Source organism: Chiloscyllium plagiosum, unplaced genomic scaffold, assembly GCF_037043375.1.
Source record: "Chiloscyllium plagiosum isolate Xiang-an unplaced genomic scaffold, Cpla_swu_hap1 HiC_scaffold_38, whole genome shotgun sequence".
Classification (NCBI taxonomy): domain Eukaryota; kingdom Metazoa; phylum Chordata; class Chondrichthyes; order Orectolobiformes; family Hemiscylliidae; genus Chiloscyllium; species Chiloscyllium plagiosum.
The window spans coordinates 18111251-18129909 of NW_028270176.1; the positions used below are offsets into that span (position 1 = coordinate 18111251).

Below are 18659 nucleotides of genomic sequence, written 5' to 3' on the forward strand. Positions count from 1 at the left end.
GCCTCGGGAGTGGAGAGATAAATGGGAGGGGGGGGGGGGGGGGGCGTTGGGGCTGGGGAGAAGGCAGCTGGGAGTGTGATAGGTGGTTGGAGGTGGGGATGAAGATGATAGGTCAGAGAGGAGGGTGGAGGGGATAGTCAGAGAGAAGGGTGGAGCAGGTAGGTGGGAAGGAAGATGGACAGGTGGGACAGGTCATGAGGGCGGTGCTGAGCTGGAAGGTTGGAACTGGGGTGAGGTGGGGGGAGGGGAAATGAGGAAACTGGTGAAGTCCACATTGATGCCTTGGGGTTGAAGGGTCTCGAGACGGAAGATGAGGCGTTCTTCCCCCAGGCGTCAGGTGGTGAGGGAGCGGAGGAGGCCCAGGACCTGCATGTCCTCGGCGGAGTGGGAGGGGGAAGTTGAAGCGTTCGGCCACGGGGCGGTGGGGTTAGTGGGTGAGGGTGTCCCAGAGATTAATGAGCTGCCTGTTATGATGGGGGCTTGAGAAAGCCACTTCCACTCAATGCTGTAGCTTCAGCTGGGAAACCTGTCACAGCACGTTCTCTGAACAAAGACGACTAAAGGCCATTTTACCGCTCACTCCGGTCTGAACGCTTCCTGGCCTGGTCTGGGCCTACACGTGACTCCAGACCCACGGCGATGTGGTTGACTCTCGACCGCCCTCTGGGCAATCAGGGACGGGGCAATAAATGGTCAGCGGTGCAGACGTCCTGCGAATGGGCAGAAAAAACCAGCACACCCGTTACCTCTCGGCGATGGGAAAATAACGACAGCGAGTAAAGAATCAGGGGACCGGGCTTTCCAATGACAACACATCTGCTGGTGACGGGGGCAGCGGGGTCTGAGGAACACCACACTCAGAGCTCTGCAGTGATTCCCGGTCCCCGCGCCACTCTCACACGGCAACAGACCCTTCAGCCCAACCTGTCCATGCCGACCAGGTCTCCTAACCTGAAGCATTTGGCCCACATCCCTCTAAACCTTTCCTAACCTGACCAAATGCTGTCATTGTACCAGCCTCCACCACTTCCTCTGGCAGCTCCTTCCATACCCGCACCACCCTCTGTGTGAAAAGAATTCTCCCTCAGTTCCCTTTTAAATCTTTCCCCTCTCATCCTAAACCTATGCCCCTCTAGTTTCGGATTCCCCTATCCTGGGAAAAAGAGGTTGTCTATTCATCCCATCCATGCCCCTTAATATTTTATAAACCTCTATAAGGTCACCCTTCCACCTCCAGCTCTATCCAACCTCTCCTACTAACGCAGATCCTCTGCTCTCGGTAACATTGCTGTAAATCTTTTTCATACCCTTTCCAGCTTAATAACATCCTTCCTATAGAAGGGACGAGAACTGTACGCTGTACTCCAAAAGAGGCCTTACTAATGTCTTGTACACCCATAGCATGACGTCCCAACTCCTGTACTCAACCGATAAAGGCAACGCACCTTCTTCACCATTCTGTCTACCCGTGATGCCACTTTCAAGCAACTACGCCCCTGCACCTATTGGTCTGTCTGTTCGACAGCACTCCCCAGGGCCCTACCATTAACTGTCTGAGTCCTGGCCTGGGTTTATCTGACCAAAATGCAACGCCTCGCTTTTATCTGAATTGAACTCCATCTGCCATTCCTCAGTCTGCTGGCCCAGATGATCAAGATCCTGTTTAGTCTTAGATAAGCTTATTCCCTGCCCACCATACCACCAATTTTGGTGCCATCTGCAAATTTACTTACCATGCCCCCTGTACTCTCATCCAAATTGTTTATATAGATGATGAACAACTGGGGACCCAGCACCGACCCTTGTAGTACACGGCTGGCTACAGGCCTCCAGCCTGAACAATAACCGTCCACCACCACTCTCTGTCTCCCGACATGAAGCCAATTTTGTGTCCCATCGGCTAGCCCCTGTGATCTTGCTTTACCAACAATTTACCATGCGGAATCTTGTCAGCAGCCTTGCGAAAGTCCGTGTTGACAATGTCTACCTTTCAACGAGGTAAAAACAATGACTGCAGATGCTGGAAACCAGATTCTGGATCAGTGGTGCTGGAAGAGCACAGCAGCTCAGGCAGCATTCAAGGAGCTTCTCACCTACCCTCTTTGTTACTTCTTCAAAAAACTCAAGCTTGTGAGACATGATTTCCCGCACACAAAGCCATGCTGACTTACATAGAACACAGAACATTCCAGTGCAGTACAGGCCCTTCGGCCCTCGGTGTTGAGCCGACCTGTGGAACCAATCAGAAGCCCATCTATCCTACGCTGTTCCACTTTCATCCATATGTCTATCCAATGACCATTTAGATGCCCTTAAAGTTGGCGCGTCTACTACTGTTGCAGGCCGGGTGTTCCACTTCCCTACTATACTGAGTAAAGAAACTACCTCTGACATCTGTCCTATATCTATCACCCCTCGTGCTAGCCATCACGAGGAAAAAGGCTCTCACTGTCTACCCTATCTAACCCTCTGATTATCTTATATGTTTCTATTAAGTCACCTCTCAACCTTCTCCTCTCTAACAAAACTGCCTCAAGTCCCTCAGCCTTTCCTCATAAGACCTTCCCTCCATACCATGCAACATCCTGGTAAATCTCATTCGAACCCTCTCCAAAGCTTCCACATCCTTCCTATAATGCGGTGAACAGAACTGTGCGCAATACTCCAAGTGTGACTGCACCAGAGTTTTGTACAGCTACAGCATGACCTTATGGCTCTGAAACTCAATCCCTCTCTAATAAAAGCTAACACATCATATGCCTTCTTTACAACCCTATCAATCTGGGTGCCAACCTTCAGGGGTCTGTGCACATGGAGACGGAGATCTTTCTGCACATCTACACTCTCAGGAATCTTCCCATTAGTCCAGTACTCTGCATTCTTGTTGCTCCTTCCAAAGTGAATCACCTCACACTTTTCTGCACTAAGCTCCATTTGCCACCTCTCCGCCCAGCTCTGCAGCTTATCTATGTCCGTCTGTAACCTGTAACATCCTTCAGCACTATCCACAACTCCATCAACCTTAGTGTCATCGCAAATTTACTAACCCATCCTTCTACGCCCACATCCAGATCATTTATAAAAATGACAAACAGCAATGGACCCAAAACAGATCCTTGCGGTACACCACTGGTAACTGAACTCCAGGATGAACATTTCCCATCAACCACCACCCTCTGTCTTCTTTCAGCGAGTCAATTTTTGATCCAAACCGCTATCTCACCCTCAATCCCATGCCTCTGTATTTTGTGCAATAGCCTATCGTGGGGAACCTTATCAAACGCCTTACTGAAATCCATATACACCACTTTACCCTCATCCACCTGTTTGGTCACCTTCTCAAAGAACTCAATAAGGTTTGTGAGGCACGACCTACCCTTCACAAAACTGTGTTGACTGTCCCTCATCAACTTATTCCTCTCAAGATGATTATAAATCCTATAAATCCTTCTCAAAACTCAATAAATCCTGTCTCTTATAACCTCTTCCAACACTATACCCACAACCAAAGTAAGGCTCGCTTGTCTATAATTACCACGGTTGTCTCTAATCCCCTTCTTGAACAAGGGGACAACATTTGCTACCCTCCAGTCTTCTGGTACTATTCCTGTAGACAATGGCAACATAAAGATCAAAGCCAAAGGCTCTGCTATCTCCTCCCTGGCTTCCCAGAGAATCCTGGGATAAATCCCATCTGACCCAGGGGGCTTATCTATTTTCACACATTCCAGAAGTGCTAACACCACCTCCTTGTGAACCTCAATCTTGTCTAGACTTCTCTCTGATCAGTCCTCACCTTTCTAAATGCATGTAAACCCTGTCTTTCAGTGCCCTGTCCAGCAATTTACCCACCACTGACCTCAGGTTCATTGGTTTACTGTTCCTTGGCTTTTCCTTGTGGCCTTCTTTAAATAACGGCACCACCTGAGGCCGGTCTTCTGGTACCTCACCGTGGCGGATACAAATATCTCCACTAGGGGCGCCCCGTTTCATCGCCAGCTTGTCACAACATCCTCGGATACACTTGATCAGGTCGGGGGATTTATCTACCTTTATGATGGCTGGACTGGGGTGCACAAAGTTAAAAATCACACAACACCAGGTTATAGTCCAACAGGTTTATGTGGAAGCACTAGCTTTCGGAGCACTGCTCCTTCATCAGGTGGTTGTGGAGAATAAGATGGTTAAAAAGTAGAATTTATAGCAAAAGTTTACAGTGTGATGCAACTGAAATTAGATATTGATAATATTCAGATTATTTGTTAAGTCTCTCAGCTTTTAGAATGACCATGTTAGTTTCAGTTCTTTCATGTGTAAATTGCAAAACTTTTTTAAAAAGTTACATTCTCAAATGCACTTTAACAATTGGTGTCATGTCGGCCCAGATAAGGTATTGAAGGTGTTAACTCCCTGTGAGGATGTCTGTGCCACAATGGTCAGACTGATTCTAATCTAAAAAACAGATTTACAGAATCTTACATGGATTCAAGCAGTTTTTGAGCAAAGTATAATGTAATTCTGCAAGTGCAAATTCACCCCACAAACGTATATGTGTATGTGTGCATGTGGGTGTGTGGGGGTTTATAAGTGTCTGTGAGAGGGTGTGTGGAGATGTATGAGTGTGTGTGTAAAGGGGTTTAAGTCTGTGAGAGGGTGTGTGTTGGAGCGTATGTGTGAGTGTATGAGAGAGGTTGAGAGTGTGTGTGCGTATATATGTGCGTCTGTGTGTCTGTTTGTGTGTGTGTGTCCGTCTGTCTGTCTGTGTGTGTATAGTGCAATGGGGTCACCTGCAGTGTGACATGAACCCAAGGTCCCGGTTGAGGCCCTCCCTATGGGTACTGAACTTGGCTATCAGCCTCTGCTCGGCCACTTTTTGCTGCTGCCCGTCCCAAAGTCAGCCTTGCATCATGGTCACCCGAAGGTCCGAGATCGAATGTCCTGGACTGCCGAAGTGTTCTCCGACTGGGAGGGAACACTCCGGTCTGTCGATTGTTGCGCGGTGCCCATTCATCCGTTGCCGTAAGCTCTGCTTGGTCTCACCAATGTACCGTGCCTCAGGGCATCCTTGCCTGCAACATATAAGATAGACAATGTTGGCTGAGTTCACATGAGTACCTGCCATGTACACGGTGGGAGGTGTTCCCACGCGTAATAGTGGTATCTATGTCCACAATCTGACACGTTTTGCAGCGTCCACCGTGACAGGTTTGTATGGAGTTGTCCTGAGAGCCGGGCAGTTTGCTACGAACAATGATCTGTTTGAGGTTTGGCGGTTGTTTAAAGGCAAGTAGTGGAGGTGTGGGGAAGGTCTTGGTGAGGTGCTCATCCTCATTGATAATGTGATGCAGGTCACGAAGAACATGGCGTAGTTTTTCAGCCCCTGGGAAGTACTGAACAACGAAGGGTACCCTGTCAGTTGCTGAGTTTCTGTAAGAAATCTGTAATGTTGCAACAGAAGCTGAGTGTTCAAGATGTCTTCGACATGGCCAGAGAGGTTCTCACACAGAGTCTCATTGCCTGATACGATGGGACATCCTAGTGTATTGGCGTTGTGTATTTTCTGAAGGCAGTAGAAGTTGCCCACACGGGAAGTTCTTGGGATGAGTAGGGAACTCTGCAGAACTGGGTCCAAAGTCCTGATCAATGTGTTTAGTTCACGGGTGTGCTGTTTGGTCAGATCGGCTGGTAGTTGCCTGTAGTGTTCCTGGTTGTTTCGTTGTCAGTACACTTCCTTGCAATAACCTGTTCTATTCTGAATGACAATGGCTCCTCCTTTATCTGCTGGTTTGATGACAATGTTGTGATTGGTTTTGAGAGCCTGGATGGCGTTGCGTTGTGCACTTGAGAATGTAACTTTTTTAAAAATAGTTTTGTGATTTATATATGAAAGAACTGAAATCAACATGTTCATTCTAAAAGCTGAGAGACTTCACAAACAATCCAGGTCTTTTTCAACATATAATTTCAGTTTCATCACACTGTAAACCTTTGCTATAAATTCTGTGTCTTACGATCTTATTCTCCACAACCACCTGATGAAGGAGCGTCGCTCCGAAAGCTAGTGCTTCCAGATAAACCTGTTGGACTATAACCTGGTGTTGGGTGATTTTTAACTTTGTACACCCCAGTCCAACACCGGCATCTCCATTTCATTTCTCCACAGTAAACATAAGACCATAAGACATAGGAGTGGAAGTAAGGCCATTCGGCCCATTGAGTCCACTCTGCCATTCAATCATGGCTGATGGGCATTTCAACTCCACTTACCCGCATTCTCCCCATAGCCCTTAATTCCTTGTGACATCAAGAATTTATCATGGGAAATATTTGTTCAGGATTTCACCCGTCTTCTGTAGTTCTACTCATAGATGGGCTTGTTGATCTTTAAGGGCCCCTCATCTCTCCCTAGTTTTTTTCTTAATATACTTGTATAATCTCTTTGGACTCTCCTTAACCATATCTGCCAAAGCAATCTCATGTCCCCTTTTTGCCCTCCTGATTTCCCTCTCAAGTATACTCCTTCACCCCCTGTACTCCTCAGTTGAGCCCAACTGTCCAAATGCTTCCTTCTTGTTCTTAACCAGAGCCTCAATACCTGGCTCATACAGTGTTCCCTACTCCTGCCAGTTTCAGCCTTGACACCAGGAGGAACAGGCTGTCCCTGAACTCTTGCTATCTCGCTTTTGAAAGCCTCTCACTTGCCAGTGCTCCCTTTATCTGTGAACCACCACTCCAATCAACTTTTGCAAGTTCCTGTCCAATGCCAGCAAAATTGGCCTTGCTTCCATTTCAAACTTTAACCTGTTGACCAGTCCTATCCTTTTCCATAGCTATTTAAAAATAATAGGATTGTGGTCACTGGTCCCAAAATGCTACCCCACTTACACCTCAGTCACTTACCCTGTCTTATTTCTCAAGAGAAGGTCAAGTTTTGCCCCCTTCTCGAGTTGGGTCATCTGCATATTGATTGAGAAAGCTTTCTTAAACACATTTAACAAACTCCTCCCCATCCAAGCCCTTAATATAACGGAAAGTTAAAACCCTCCTTTTTAAAAATTCATTCACAGGATGAGGGTGTTGCTGGCTAGGCAAATTACCCAAAGGGCAATTTTTTTTAGATCAGATTCCCTGAAGTGTGGAAACAGGCCCTTCAGCCCAGCAAGTCCACACCAACCCTCCAAAGAGTAACCCACCTCCCTCTGAGTAATGCACCTAACAACTATGGACAATTTAGCATAGCTAATTCACCTGGTCTGCACAGCTTTGGATTGTGGAAGGAAACTGAAGCACCAGGAGGAAACCCACGCAGACACGGGGAGAATGTGCAAACTCCACACAGTCTGTTGCCCGGAGGCTGGAATTGAACCCGGGACAGCAGTGCTAACCACTGAGCCACCGTGCAGACCAAGAGTCAACCATGTTGCTGTGGGGTTGGAGTCACATACGCGCCAGAAGGGTAAGGATGGCAGTTCCCTTTGCTGAAGGACATTAGTGAATCGGACAGATTTTTCCAACAATAAACAATGGATTAATGGTGATCATTAGACTCTTAATTCCAGGTGTTTATTGAATATTACTAGCCTATTATTCTTACAGTTGCCTGCAGTTCCACTATATATTTGCTCATCCGTTTCCTATCAAAGTGAGCACCCACTTCTTACTTCTCAGTTCCACCCATATGCCTTCACTGGACAAACCCCTAGGAATTAAGAGGAAGTGAGGGCTGCAGATGCTGGAGAGTCCGAGTCGAAAGGTTTGGCGCTGGAAAAGCACAGCAGGTCATGCAACATCTGAGGATGCAAGGAGAGTCAACGTTTCGGGCATAATCCCTTCATCAGGAATGTGGAGGGGTGAGAGATAAATAGGAAGGTGGGAGTGAGGCTGGGGGAGAAAGGAGAATGCAGGTGGGGGCTGATTGCGATAGGTCAGTGGGGAAGGTTGAGCAGGTAGGTGGGAAGGAAGAGGGTCCGAAGGATCCTTCCACATCCGGTGGAGATTGTCCTGCACGTATCCAAACACCTCATTTACTGAGTCCGTCGTTCTCAACGTGGAGGTCTTCTACGACATCAGGGAGACAGGACACCAAACCGCGGAGCGTTTCAAGGACGCACGCACCAAACAATCCCACCGCCCTGTTGGCGAACAATTCAACTCTCCCCCCCCCTGCCAAGGGCATGCAAGACCTGGACCACCTCCACCACCACATCCAAGTCACCTGAGGGCTGGAAGGAAGAACGCCTCATTGTCCCCCCACCCCGGGCCCTCCAACCACCCGGCACCAACGTCGACTGCACCGGTTTGGTAAATCTCCCCTCCCTCATCATTCCAGCTCCAACCCTCTTGACCGGCACCGCCCTCACCTGCCCACGCAAGACCCTCCACGCCGATCTTACCACCACCCACACCTACCTCCCCCTCCACCCTCCTACTTATCTCGCAGCCACCTTCCCCCACTCCGCATTCCTGATGAAAGGCGTATGCCCGAAACATTGGCTCTCCTTGCTCCTTGGATGCTGCCTGACCTGCTGTGCCCTTTCCGAGGCCAACCCATTATCGGTACAGATACCCCTGAGGGATGGGATGGGGAACTTTCCATTCCAGGGGTACGACCAACCAAAGCCACCCACCCTCACACAGGGGCAGACTGCGGAGGCTGGGATCGAACCCGGAGCCATTAAGCCCAGGGGCAGCGACGCTAACAACGGAGCCACAGCAGGAGCGACAGGGCGTGGCTACGCCCCTATTGTTCAAGAGCGTGACGTGGGCGGTCCACCGCTTGATTGACGGGAGGCTGACGGGTTCTGATTGGCCCAGCACGGTGGGTGGGCGGGGACGGGCTCCGATCGGTCCGGATGGGAGAATGGGGGCGGGTCGCTCGCTGACTGACGGACGGACGGGGGGGGGGGGGTGGAGGGTCGGCTGGGGTTGGCCAGCACACGGAGAGGGGCGGGGCGCGGCTGTGACTGACGGCGGGATCCGGGCCCCGATTGGCCGGGAGCGGAAGGGGGCAGGTCTGACGGGTCTCAGCCCGGGGGCCGGAAGATGGCGGCGGTCGGAACCGGCACCGGCGGCGGCCCCGAACAAAGAGAGAGGAGCCGGGGTAAGGGGGAGGGGTGAGGAGGGAGAGAGGGGGAGGGAGTGAGGAGGGAGAGGGGGAGGGAGTGAGGGGTAACCCGGGGGAGGGGGGAGAGTGCACAGGATCTCCCAGAAAACCCCAGGCAAGGAGGGTATCTGGTTGCCAGGGAGACCGGAATGGGGGGTATCTGGTTGTCAGGGAGACCGGAATGGGGGGTATCTGGTTGTCAGGGAGACAGGAATGGGGGGTATCTGGTTGTCAGGGAGACAGGAATGGGGGCATTTGGTTGTCAGGGAGACAGGAATGGGGGGGTATCTGGTTGTCAGGGAGACAGGAATGGGGGCATCTGGTTGTCAGGGAGACAGGAATGGGGGGTATCTGGTTGCCAGGGAGACCGGAATGGGGGGTATCTGGTTGTCAGGGAGACAGGAATGGGGGGTATCTGGTTGTCAGGGAGACAGGAATGGGGGCATCTGGTTGTCAGGGAGACAGGAATGGGGGGGTATCTGGTTGTCAGGGAGACAGGAATGGGGGCATCTGGTTGTCAGGGAGACCGGAATGGGGGGTATCTGGTTGTCAGGGAGACAGGAATGGGGGGGTATCTGGTTGTCAGGGAGACAGGAATGGGGGGTATCTGGTTGTCAGGGAGACAGGAATGGGGGGGGTATCTGGTTGTCAGGGAGACAGGAATGGGGGCATCTGGTTGTCAGGGAGACAGGAATGGGGGGGTATCTGGTTGTCAGGGAGACAGGAATGGGGGCATCTGGTTGTCAGGGAGACCGGAATGGGGGGTATCTGGTTGTCAGGGAGACAGGAATGGGGGGGTATCTGGTTGTCAGGGAGACAGGAATGGGGGCATCTGGTTGTCAGGGAGACAGGAATGGGGGGTATCTGGTTGTCAGGGAGACAGGAATGGGGGGTATCTGGTTGTCAGGGAGACAGGAATAGGGGGTATCTGGTTGTCAGGGAGACAGGAATGGGGGGTATCTGGTTGTCAGGGAGACAGGAATGGGGGCATCTGGTTGTCAGGGAGACAGGAATGGGGGTATCTGGTTGTCAGGGAGACAGGAATGGGGGCATCTGGTTGTCAGGGAGACAGGAATGGGGGTATCTGGTTGTCAAGGAGACAGGAATGGGGGGTATCTGGTTGCCAGGGAGACAGGAATGGGGGGTATCTGGTTGTCAGGGAGACAGGAATGGGGGGTATCTGGTTGTCAGGGAGACAGGAATGGGGGCATCTGGTTGTCAGGGAGACCGGGATGGGGGTATCTGGTTGTCAGGGAGACAGGAATGGGGGGTATCTGGTTGTCAGGGAGACAGGAATGGGGGGTATCTGGTTATCAGGGAGATAGGAATGGGAGTATCTGGTTGTCAGGGAGACAGGTATGGGGAGTATCTGGTTGTCAGGGAGACAGGTATGGGAGGTGTCTGCTTGTTAGGGAGACCGGTATGTAGGTATCTGGTTGTCAGGGAGATTGAGGTGGCCGTATCTGGTTGTCATGGGGGACCATGATGGGGGTTCTAGTTGTCAGGAGGAGTGGGATCGGGCTATATCATTGTCACGGACATCTGTAGGGGGGCATCTGGTTGTCAGGGAGACTGGGATGGAGGGTAACTGGTTGTTAGGGATACCATGATGGGTATTCTGGTTGCAGGGAGACCATGATGAGTTCTGTGGTTGTCAGGGACACTAGGATGGGGGTATCAGGTTGTGTGGGGCACTATGAAGGGGTTTCTGGTAGTAAGGGAAATCATGATGGTGTTTTAGGTTGTCAGGGAGACTGAGATGGGGGTATCTAGTTTTCAGGAGAAAGTGAGGTCTGCAGATGCTGGAGATCAGAGCTGAAAATGTGTTGCTGGAAAAGTGCAGCAGGTCAGGCAGCATCCAGGGAACAGGAGAATCGACGTTACGGGCATAAGCCCTTCTTCTAGTTTCTAGTTTTCAGGCAGACTGGGATAGGTTCTGGTTGTCAGGATGTGGGAATCTGATTGTCAGGGAGACTGGGGTTGAGGTTCTGTTTGCTATACATTGCCTGGTTGTGGGGTACAGTTTCGGGGTGCTTTAGGCACTGTGCCTGGGTGTGGGGTACAGTTTTGAGATATTGTAGGGACTGTGCCTGGGTGTTGGGTACAGTTTCGGGATACTGTAGGCACTGTGCCTGGGTGTGGGGTACAGTTTCGGAAGACTGTAGGCACTGTGCCTGGGTATGGGGTACAGTTTCGGGATACTGTAGGCACTGTGCCTGGGTGTGGGGTACAGTTTCGGGATACTGTAGGCACTGTGCCTGGGTGTGGGGTACAGTTTCGGGATACTGTAGGCACTGTGCCTGGGTGTGGGGTACAGTTTCGGAAGACTGTAGGCACTGTGCCTGGGTATGGGGTACAGTTTCGGAAGACTGTAGGCACTGTGCCTGGGTGTGGGGTACAGCTTTGGGATACTGTAGTCACTGTGCCTGGGTGTGGAGTACATTTTCGGGATACTGTAGGGACTGTGCCTCAGTGTGGGGTACAGTTTTGGGATGCTGTAGGCAGTGTTCCTGGGTGTGGGGTACAGTTTCGGGATGCTGGAGGCACTGTGCCTGGGCGTGGGGTACAGTTTTGGGATGCTGTAGGCACTGTGCCTGGGTGTGGGGTACAGTTTCGGGATGCTGTAGGCATTGTGCCTGGGTGTGGGGTACAGTTTCAGGATGCTGTCGGGTCTATGCCTGGGTGTGGGGTACAGTTTCGGGATACTGTAGGCACTGTGTCTGGGTGTGAGGTACAGTTTCAGGATGCTGTCAGGACTGTGCCTAGGTGTGGGGTAAAGTTTCGGGATACTGTAGGCACTGTGCCTGAGTGTGGGTTTCAGTTTCGGGATACTGTAGGCTCTGTGCCTGGGTGTGGGGTACAGTTTCAGGATGCTGTAGGCACTGTGCCTGGGAGTGGAATACAGCTTCGGGATACTGTAGGCGCTGTGCCTGGGTGTTGGTTATATATTCGGGATACTGTAGGGACTATGCCTGGGTGTGGGGTACAGTCTTGGGATACTACAAGCACTGTGCCTGAGTGTGGGGTACAGTTTCGGGATACTGTCGGGACTGTGCCTGAGAGTGGGGTGCTGTTTCGGGATACTGTAGGCTGAGTGTGGGGTACAGTTTCAGGATTCTGTAGGCACTGTGCCTGGGTGTGGGGCACAGTTTCAGGATGCTCTAGGCACTGTGCCTGGGTGTGTGGTACAGTTTCAGGATACTGCAGGCACTGTGCCTGGGTGTGTGATACAGTTTCAGGATACTGTAGGCACTGTGCCTGGGTGTGTGATACAGTTTCAGGATACTGTAGGCACTGTGCCTTGGTGTGAGGTACTGTTTCGGGATACTGTAGGCACTGTGCCTGGGTGTGGGGTACAGTTTCAGGATACTGCAGGCACTGTGCCTGGGTGTGTGATACAGTTTCAGGATACTGCAGGCACTGTGCCTGGGTGTGTGATACAGTTTCAGGATACTGTAGGGACTGTGCCTGGGTGTGAGGTACTGTTTCGGGATACTGCAGGCACTGTGCCTGGGTGTGTGATACAGTTTCAGGATACTGCAGGCACTGTGCCTGGGTGTGTGATACAGTTTCAGGATACTGTAGGGACTGTGCCTGGGTGTGAGGTACTGTTTCGGGATACTGCAGACACTGTGCCTGGGTGTGTGATACAGTTTCAGGATACAGCAGGCACTGTGCCTGGGTGTGTGATACAGTTTCAGGATACTGTAGGCACTGTGGAGGAGAAAGTGAGGACTGCAGATGCTGGAGATCAGAGCTGAAAATATGTTGCTGGAAACGCGCAGCAGGTCAGGCAGCATCCAAGGAACAGGAGAATCGACGTTTCGGGCATAAGCCATTCTTCAGGAATCAGGCCTGATTCCTGAAGAAGGGCTTATGCCTGAAACGTCGATTCTCCTGTTTCTTGGATGCTGCCTGACCTGCTGCGCTTTTCCAGCAACACATTTTCAGCACTGTAGTCACTATGCCTGGGTGTGGGGTATAGTTTCGGGATACTGTAGGGACTGTGTATGGGTGTGGGGTACAGTTTCGGGATACTGTAGGCTCTGTGCCTGTGTTTCAGGTTCAGTTTCAGATTACTGCAGTGACTGTGCCCGGGTGTGGGTACAGTTTCGGGATACTGTAGGCACTGTGCCTGAGTGTGGGGTACAGTTTCAGGATACTATAGGCACTGTGCCTGGGTGTGGGGTGCAGTTTCGGGATACTGTAGGCACTGTGCCTGGGTGTGGGGTACAGTTTCGGGATACTGTAGGCACTGTGCCTGGGTGTGGGGTACAGTTTCGGGATACTGTAGGCTCTGTGCCTGTGTTTCAGGTTCAGTTTCAGATTACTGCAGTGACTGTGCCCGGGTGTGGGTACAGTTTCGGGATACTGTAGGCACTGTGCCTGGGTGTGGGGTACAGTTTCAGGATACTGTAGGCACTGTGCCTGGGTGTGGGGTACAGTTTCAGGATACTGTAGGCACTGTGCCTGTGTTTCAGGTTCAGTTTCAGATTACTGCAGTGACTGTGCCCGGGTGTGGGTACAGTTTCGGGATACTGTAGGCACTGTGCCTGGGTGTGGGGTACAGTTTCGGGATACTGTAGGCACTGTGCCTGGGTGTGGGGTACAGTTTCGGGATACTGTAGGCACTGTGCCTGGGTGTGGGGTACAGTTTCGGGATACTGTAGGCACTGTACCTGGGTGTGGGGTACAGTTTCGGGATACTGTAGGCAATGTGTCTGAGTGTGGGGTAAACTATCGAGATACTGTATGGGTGTGGGGTACAGTTTCGGGATACTGTAGGCTCTGTGCCTGAGTGTGGGGTACAGTTTCAGGATTCTGTAGACACTGTGCCTGGGTGTGTGGTATAGTTTCAGGATGCTGTCAGGACTGTGCCTGGGTGTGGGGTAAAGTTTCGGGATACTGTAGGCACTGTGCCTGAGTGTGGGGTACAGTTTCGGGATACTGTATGCACTGTGTCTGGGTGTGGGGTACAGTTTCAGGATGCTGTCGGGACTGTGCCTGGGTGTGGGGTACAGTTTCAGGATACTGTAGGCACTGTGCCTGGGTGTGGGGTACAGTGTCGGGATACTGTAGGCTCTGTGTCTGGGTGTGGGGTACAGTTTCAGGATGCTGTAGGCACTGTGCCTGAGTGTGGAATACAGCTTCGGGATACTGTAGGCGCTGTGCCTGGGTGTTGGTTACATATTCGGGATACTGTAGGGACTAGCCTGAGTGTGGGGTACAGTTTTGGGATGCTGTAGGCATTGTGCCTGGGTGTGGGGTACAGTTTCGGGATACTGTAGGGACTGTGTCTGGGTGTGGGGTACAGTTTTGGGATGCTGTAGGCATTGTGCCTGGGTGTGGGGTACAGTTTTGGGATACTGTAGGGACTGTGCCTGGATGTGTGGTACAGTTTTGGGATACTGTAGGCTCTGTGCCTGTGTTTCAGGTTCAGTTTCAGATTACTGCAGTGACTGTGCCTGGGTGTGGGTACAGTTTCGGGATACTGTATGCACTGTGCCTGGGTGTGGGTACAGTTTCGGGATACTGTAGGGACTGTGCCTGGGTGTGGGGTACAGTTTCGGGATACTGTATGCACTGTGTCTGGGTGTGGGGTACAGTTTTGGGATGCTGTAGGCATTGTGCCTGGGTGTGGGGTACAGTTTCGGGATACTGTAGGGACTGTGTCTGGGTGTGGGGTACAGTTTTGGGATGCTGTAGGCACTGTGCCTGGGTGTGGGGTATAGTTTCGGGATACTGTAGGGACTGTGTCTGGGTGTGGGGTACAGTTTTGGGATGCTGTAGGCATTGTGCCTGGGTGTGGGGTACAGTTTCGGGATACTGTAGGGACTGTGCCTGGATGTGTGGTACAGTTTTGGGATACTGTAGGCTCTGTGCCTGTGTTTCAGGTTCAGTTTCAGATCACTGCAGTGACTGCGCCTGGGTGTGGGTACAGTTTCGGGATACTGTATGCACTGTGCCTGGGTGTGTGGTACAGTTTCGGGATACTGTAGGCACTGTGCCTGGGTGTGGGTACAGTTTCGGGATACTGTATGCACTGTGCCTGGGTGTGTGGTACAGTTTCGGGATACTGTAGGGACTGTGCCTGGGTGTGGGGTACTGTTTCGGGATACTGTATGCACTGTGCCTGGGTGTGTGGTACAGTTTCGGGATACTGTAGGCTCTGTGTCTGGAAGTGGGGTACAGTTTCAGGATTCTGTAGGCACTGTGCCTGGGTGTGAGGTACTGTTTCGGGATACTGTATGCACTGTGCCTGGGTGTGTGGTACAGTTTCGGGATACTGTATGCACTGTGCCTGGGTGTGTGGTACTGTTTCGGGATACTGTATGCACTGTGCCTGGGTGTGTGGTACAGTTTCGGGATACTGTAGGGAAAGTGCCTGGGTGTGGGGTAAAGTATCGAGATACTTTAGGCTCTGTGCCTGGAAGTGGGGTACAGTTTCAGGATACTGTAGGCTCTGTGCCTGGACATCGGGTACAGTTTCGGGATACTGTAGGCTGTGTGTGGGGTACAGTTTCGGGTTGCTGTAGGCACTGTGCCTGGGTGTGGGGTTAAGTATCGAGATACTGTAGGCTCTGTGCCTGGAAGTTGGGTACTGTTTCAGGATACTGTAGTCACGATACCTGAGTGTGGGGTACATTTTCGGAATACTGTAGTCACGGTGCCTGGGTGTGTGGTACAGTTTTGGGATAGTGTAGGCTTTGTGCCTGGAAGTGGGGTACAGTTTTAGGATACTATCGGCACTGTGTTAGGGTGTGGGGTACAGTTTTGGGATACTGTAGGCTCTGTACCTGGGTGTGGGGTACTTTTTGGGATACTGTAGGGACTGTGCCTGGGTGTGGGGTACAGTTTCGGAGTATTGTAGGCTCTGTGCCTGGGTGTGGGGTACAGTCTCGGGATAGAGTAGGCACTGTGCCTGTGTGTGTGGGTTACAGTCTCGGCATACTGTAGGCACTGCGCCTGGGTATGGGGTACAGTCTCGGGATACTGTAGGCTCCGTGCCTGGATGTGGGGTACCGTTTCGGGACATTCTAATCTCGGTGTCTGGTGTGCTTTCTCAAATAACCTGTGTCATTATCGCGATGGCGGTGTTTGTGTGTTCCTCATGTCTCTAAAGCCCAATCTGCTCATTGTTAAAAATGATTGATAACCATACCAGTTGCAATATGGTCCGGGTTCAATTCAGCCTGTTCAGATATTTTCTCATCAGCCTGTTCCAAGAATACTCTGCGGCCTGTTGCGATACTCCGCGGCCAGTAGGTTTTAATCCCGAGCCTCCTGGCTCAGAGGTCTGGACACAGAAGCCCCCTGTATCAATCCCCACACAAATCCCCCTTTTTAACCCGCTCCTCGGGATCTGTGTGATTTTGAGGCTGGTAGATCTTGTTTCTCCTCTTCCCCATTGCCCAATAAAAGTTGGGAGAGTTTGTGTGCACGTGAGTCACTCGGCTGCCCTTGGAACTGTGCTATCAGGGCCAGAAGGAATGTGTGCAGCCTCATAATTTATTCAGACAGGCAGATAAAAGGCTGAAGGGCGTTCAGGCAGGCAGAGCTGAGCTGTCCGAGTTGGAGAGAGGAACTCGTGCTGTCTCTCTCAGAACGGTCAAAGAGTAAGTTCAGGCTGTCCCCTGCCACGAGGAGGGTCTTCCATGGACTGGAAGACAGCAGGTAAAATGAATCTACTGTTGTCTGTTCATTCAGACATCGCTGCCTGAGACTGCCTTCAGCAGCCCTGCCTGAACTACTGTGGACTGTTCAGTCTTGGATCACCCACAGAATAGGATGGGGAGAGACGTGGAGAAGGGAGAGAGGGGAAGGTGGGTAGGCGAGAAGGTGGGAAGAGGTGGCGTTGGGGAGGTCGTTTTGGGCAGGGGTAGAGAGAGGGTGACCGAGAGCGAACGAGACAAGGAAGCGGGGAGAGGGGGAGAGAGAGAGGGGGAGCGGGGAGACGTGGGGAAACAGGGAGCAAGTGAGGAGCAGAGTTGGAGAGGAGACAGATTGTCCTGGTTTTGACTGACCAGTGTAGGGGAGATGGTCCCATGGATGTCAAAGTCAGACTCATACCTTTGGAAGGCCCACTTCTTTTTCGTGTCCCGTCTCGCTCCTGCCTTTTGCAGTCAGCCTTTTCTGTCTGTCTCTCCTGATTACCCACGGTTATTTCCCTTCTCGCCCCTCAGTTTGTCTCATTTCCTCCATCCTGGTCGCAGACACTTCCCCTTCCTCCTCAGCTCCCTGAATCCATCGTCATCCCTCCCACCCCATGCTACCTGTGACCCTGTATCGATTCACAAACTTCGTATTCTTCCCAACCGACACTGAATTAATCAGAAATTATTCCCATGTCTCTCACACTCCTCATAGCCACCTAACAATCCACAAACTAATCCCACTTTCCCACTCTCTCCCTATAGGGCTGTCTGAATCCCCAGACTAATCCCACTGCTGCCTTCCCACAGTCCTGTGTCAATCCTCAAATTAATCCCACTGACCTGCTCTCTCCCCAAAGCCCTGTATCAATCCCCACACGAATCCCACTGCCCCGCTCTGTCTAACAAAACCCTGTATCAGTCCCCACACTAATCCCACCGCCCCGCTCTGTCCCCAAAGCCCTGTATCAGTCCCCACACAAATCCCAATGCCCCGCTCTGTGCCCAAAACCCTGTATCAGTCCCCACACTAATCCCACTGCCCCGCTCTGTCCCCAAAGCCCTGTATCAGTCCCCACACTAATCCCACTGACCCGCTCTGTCCCCAAAGCCCTGTATCAGTCCCCACACTAATCCCACTGCCCTGCTCTCTCCCCATGGCCCTGTATCAGTCCCCACACTAATCCCACTGACCCGCTCTGTCCCCATAGCCCTGTATCAGTCCCCACACTAATCCCAATGCCCCGCTCTGTCCCCAAAGCCCTGTATCAGTCCCCACACTAATCCCACTGACCCGCTCTGTCCCCAAAGCCCTGTATCAGTCCCTACACTAATCCCACTGCCCCGCTCTGTCCCCAAAGCCCTGTATCAGTCCCCACACTAATCCCACTGCCCTGCTCTCTCCCCATGGCCCTGTATCAGTCCCCACACTAATCCCACTGACCCGCTCTGTCCCCATAGCCCTGTATCAGTCCCCACACTAATCCCCCTGCCCCGCTCTGTTCCCAAAGCCCTGTATCAGTCCCCACACTAATCCCACTGACCCGCTCTGTCCCCAAAGCCCTGTATCAGTCCCTACACTAATCCCACTGCCCCGCTCTGTCCCCAAAGCCCTGTATCAGTCCCCACACTAATCCCACTGCCCCGCTCTGTCCCCAAAACCCTGTATCAGTCCCCACACTAATCCCACTGCCCCGCTCTGTCCCCAAAGCCCTGTATCAGTCCCCACACTAATCCCACTGCCCTGCTCTGTCCCCATAGCCCTGTATCAATCCCCACACTAATCCCACTGCCCCGCTCTGTACCCAAAGCCCTGTATCAGTCCCCACACTAATCCCACTGACCTGCTCTCTCCCCATGGCCCTGTATCAGTTCCCACACTAATCCCACTGACCTGCTCTCTC

General features: G+C 51.9%; 1 protein-coding gene across 5 annotated transcripts in view; it reads left to right on the plus strand.

The window, feature by feature from the left end:
* The first annotated feature begins 9032 nt into the window (after positions 1 to 9032).
* Positions 9033 to 18659, plus strand: part of LOC122546516 (hormone-sensitive lipase-like) — a 69676-nt gene continuing 60049 nt past the window's right edge. For 2 of the 5 annotated variants that reach the window (XM_087981001.1, XM_087981003.1), the window contains exon 1: positions 9033 to 9100. In XM_087981001.1, coding sequence (XP_087837127.1) covers positions 9043 to 9100 — 58 coding nt within the window. In that variant the 5' untranslated portion in view covers positions 9033 to 9042. Of the gene's footprint in view, positions 9101 to 16676; positions 16778 to 18659 lie in introns of those variants that run through there. The other 3 variants (XM_087981002.1, XM_087981004.1, XM_087981005.1) reach the window with 3 other exon arrangements.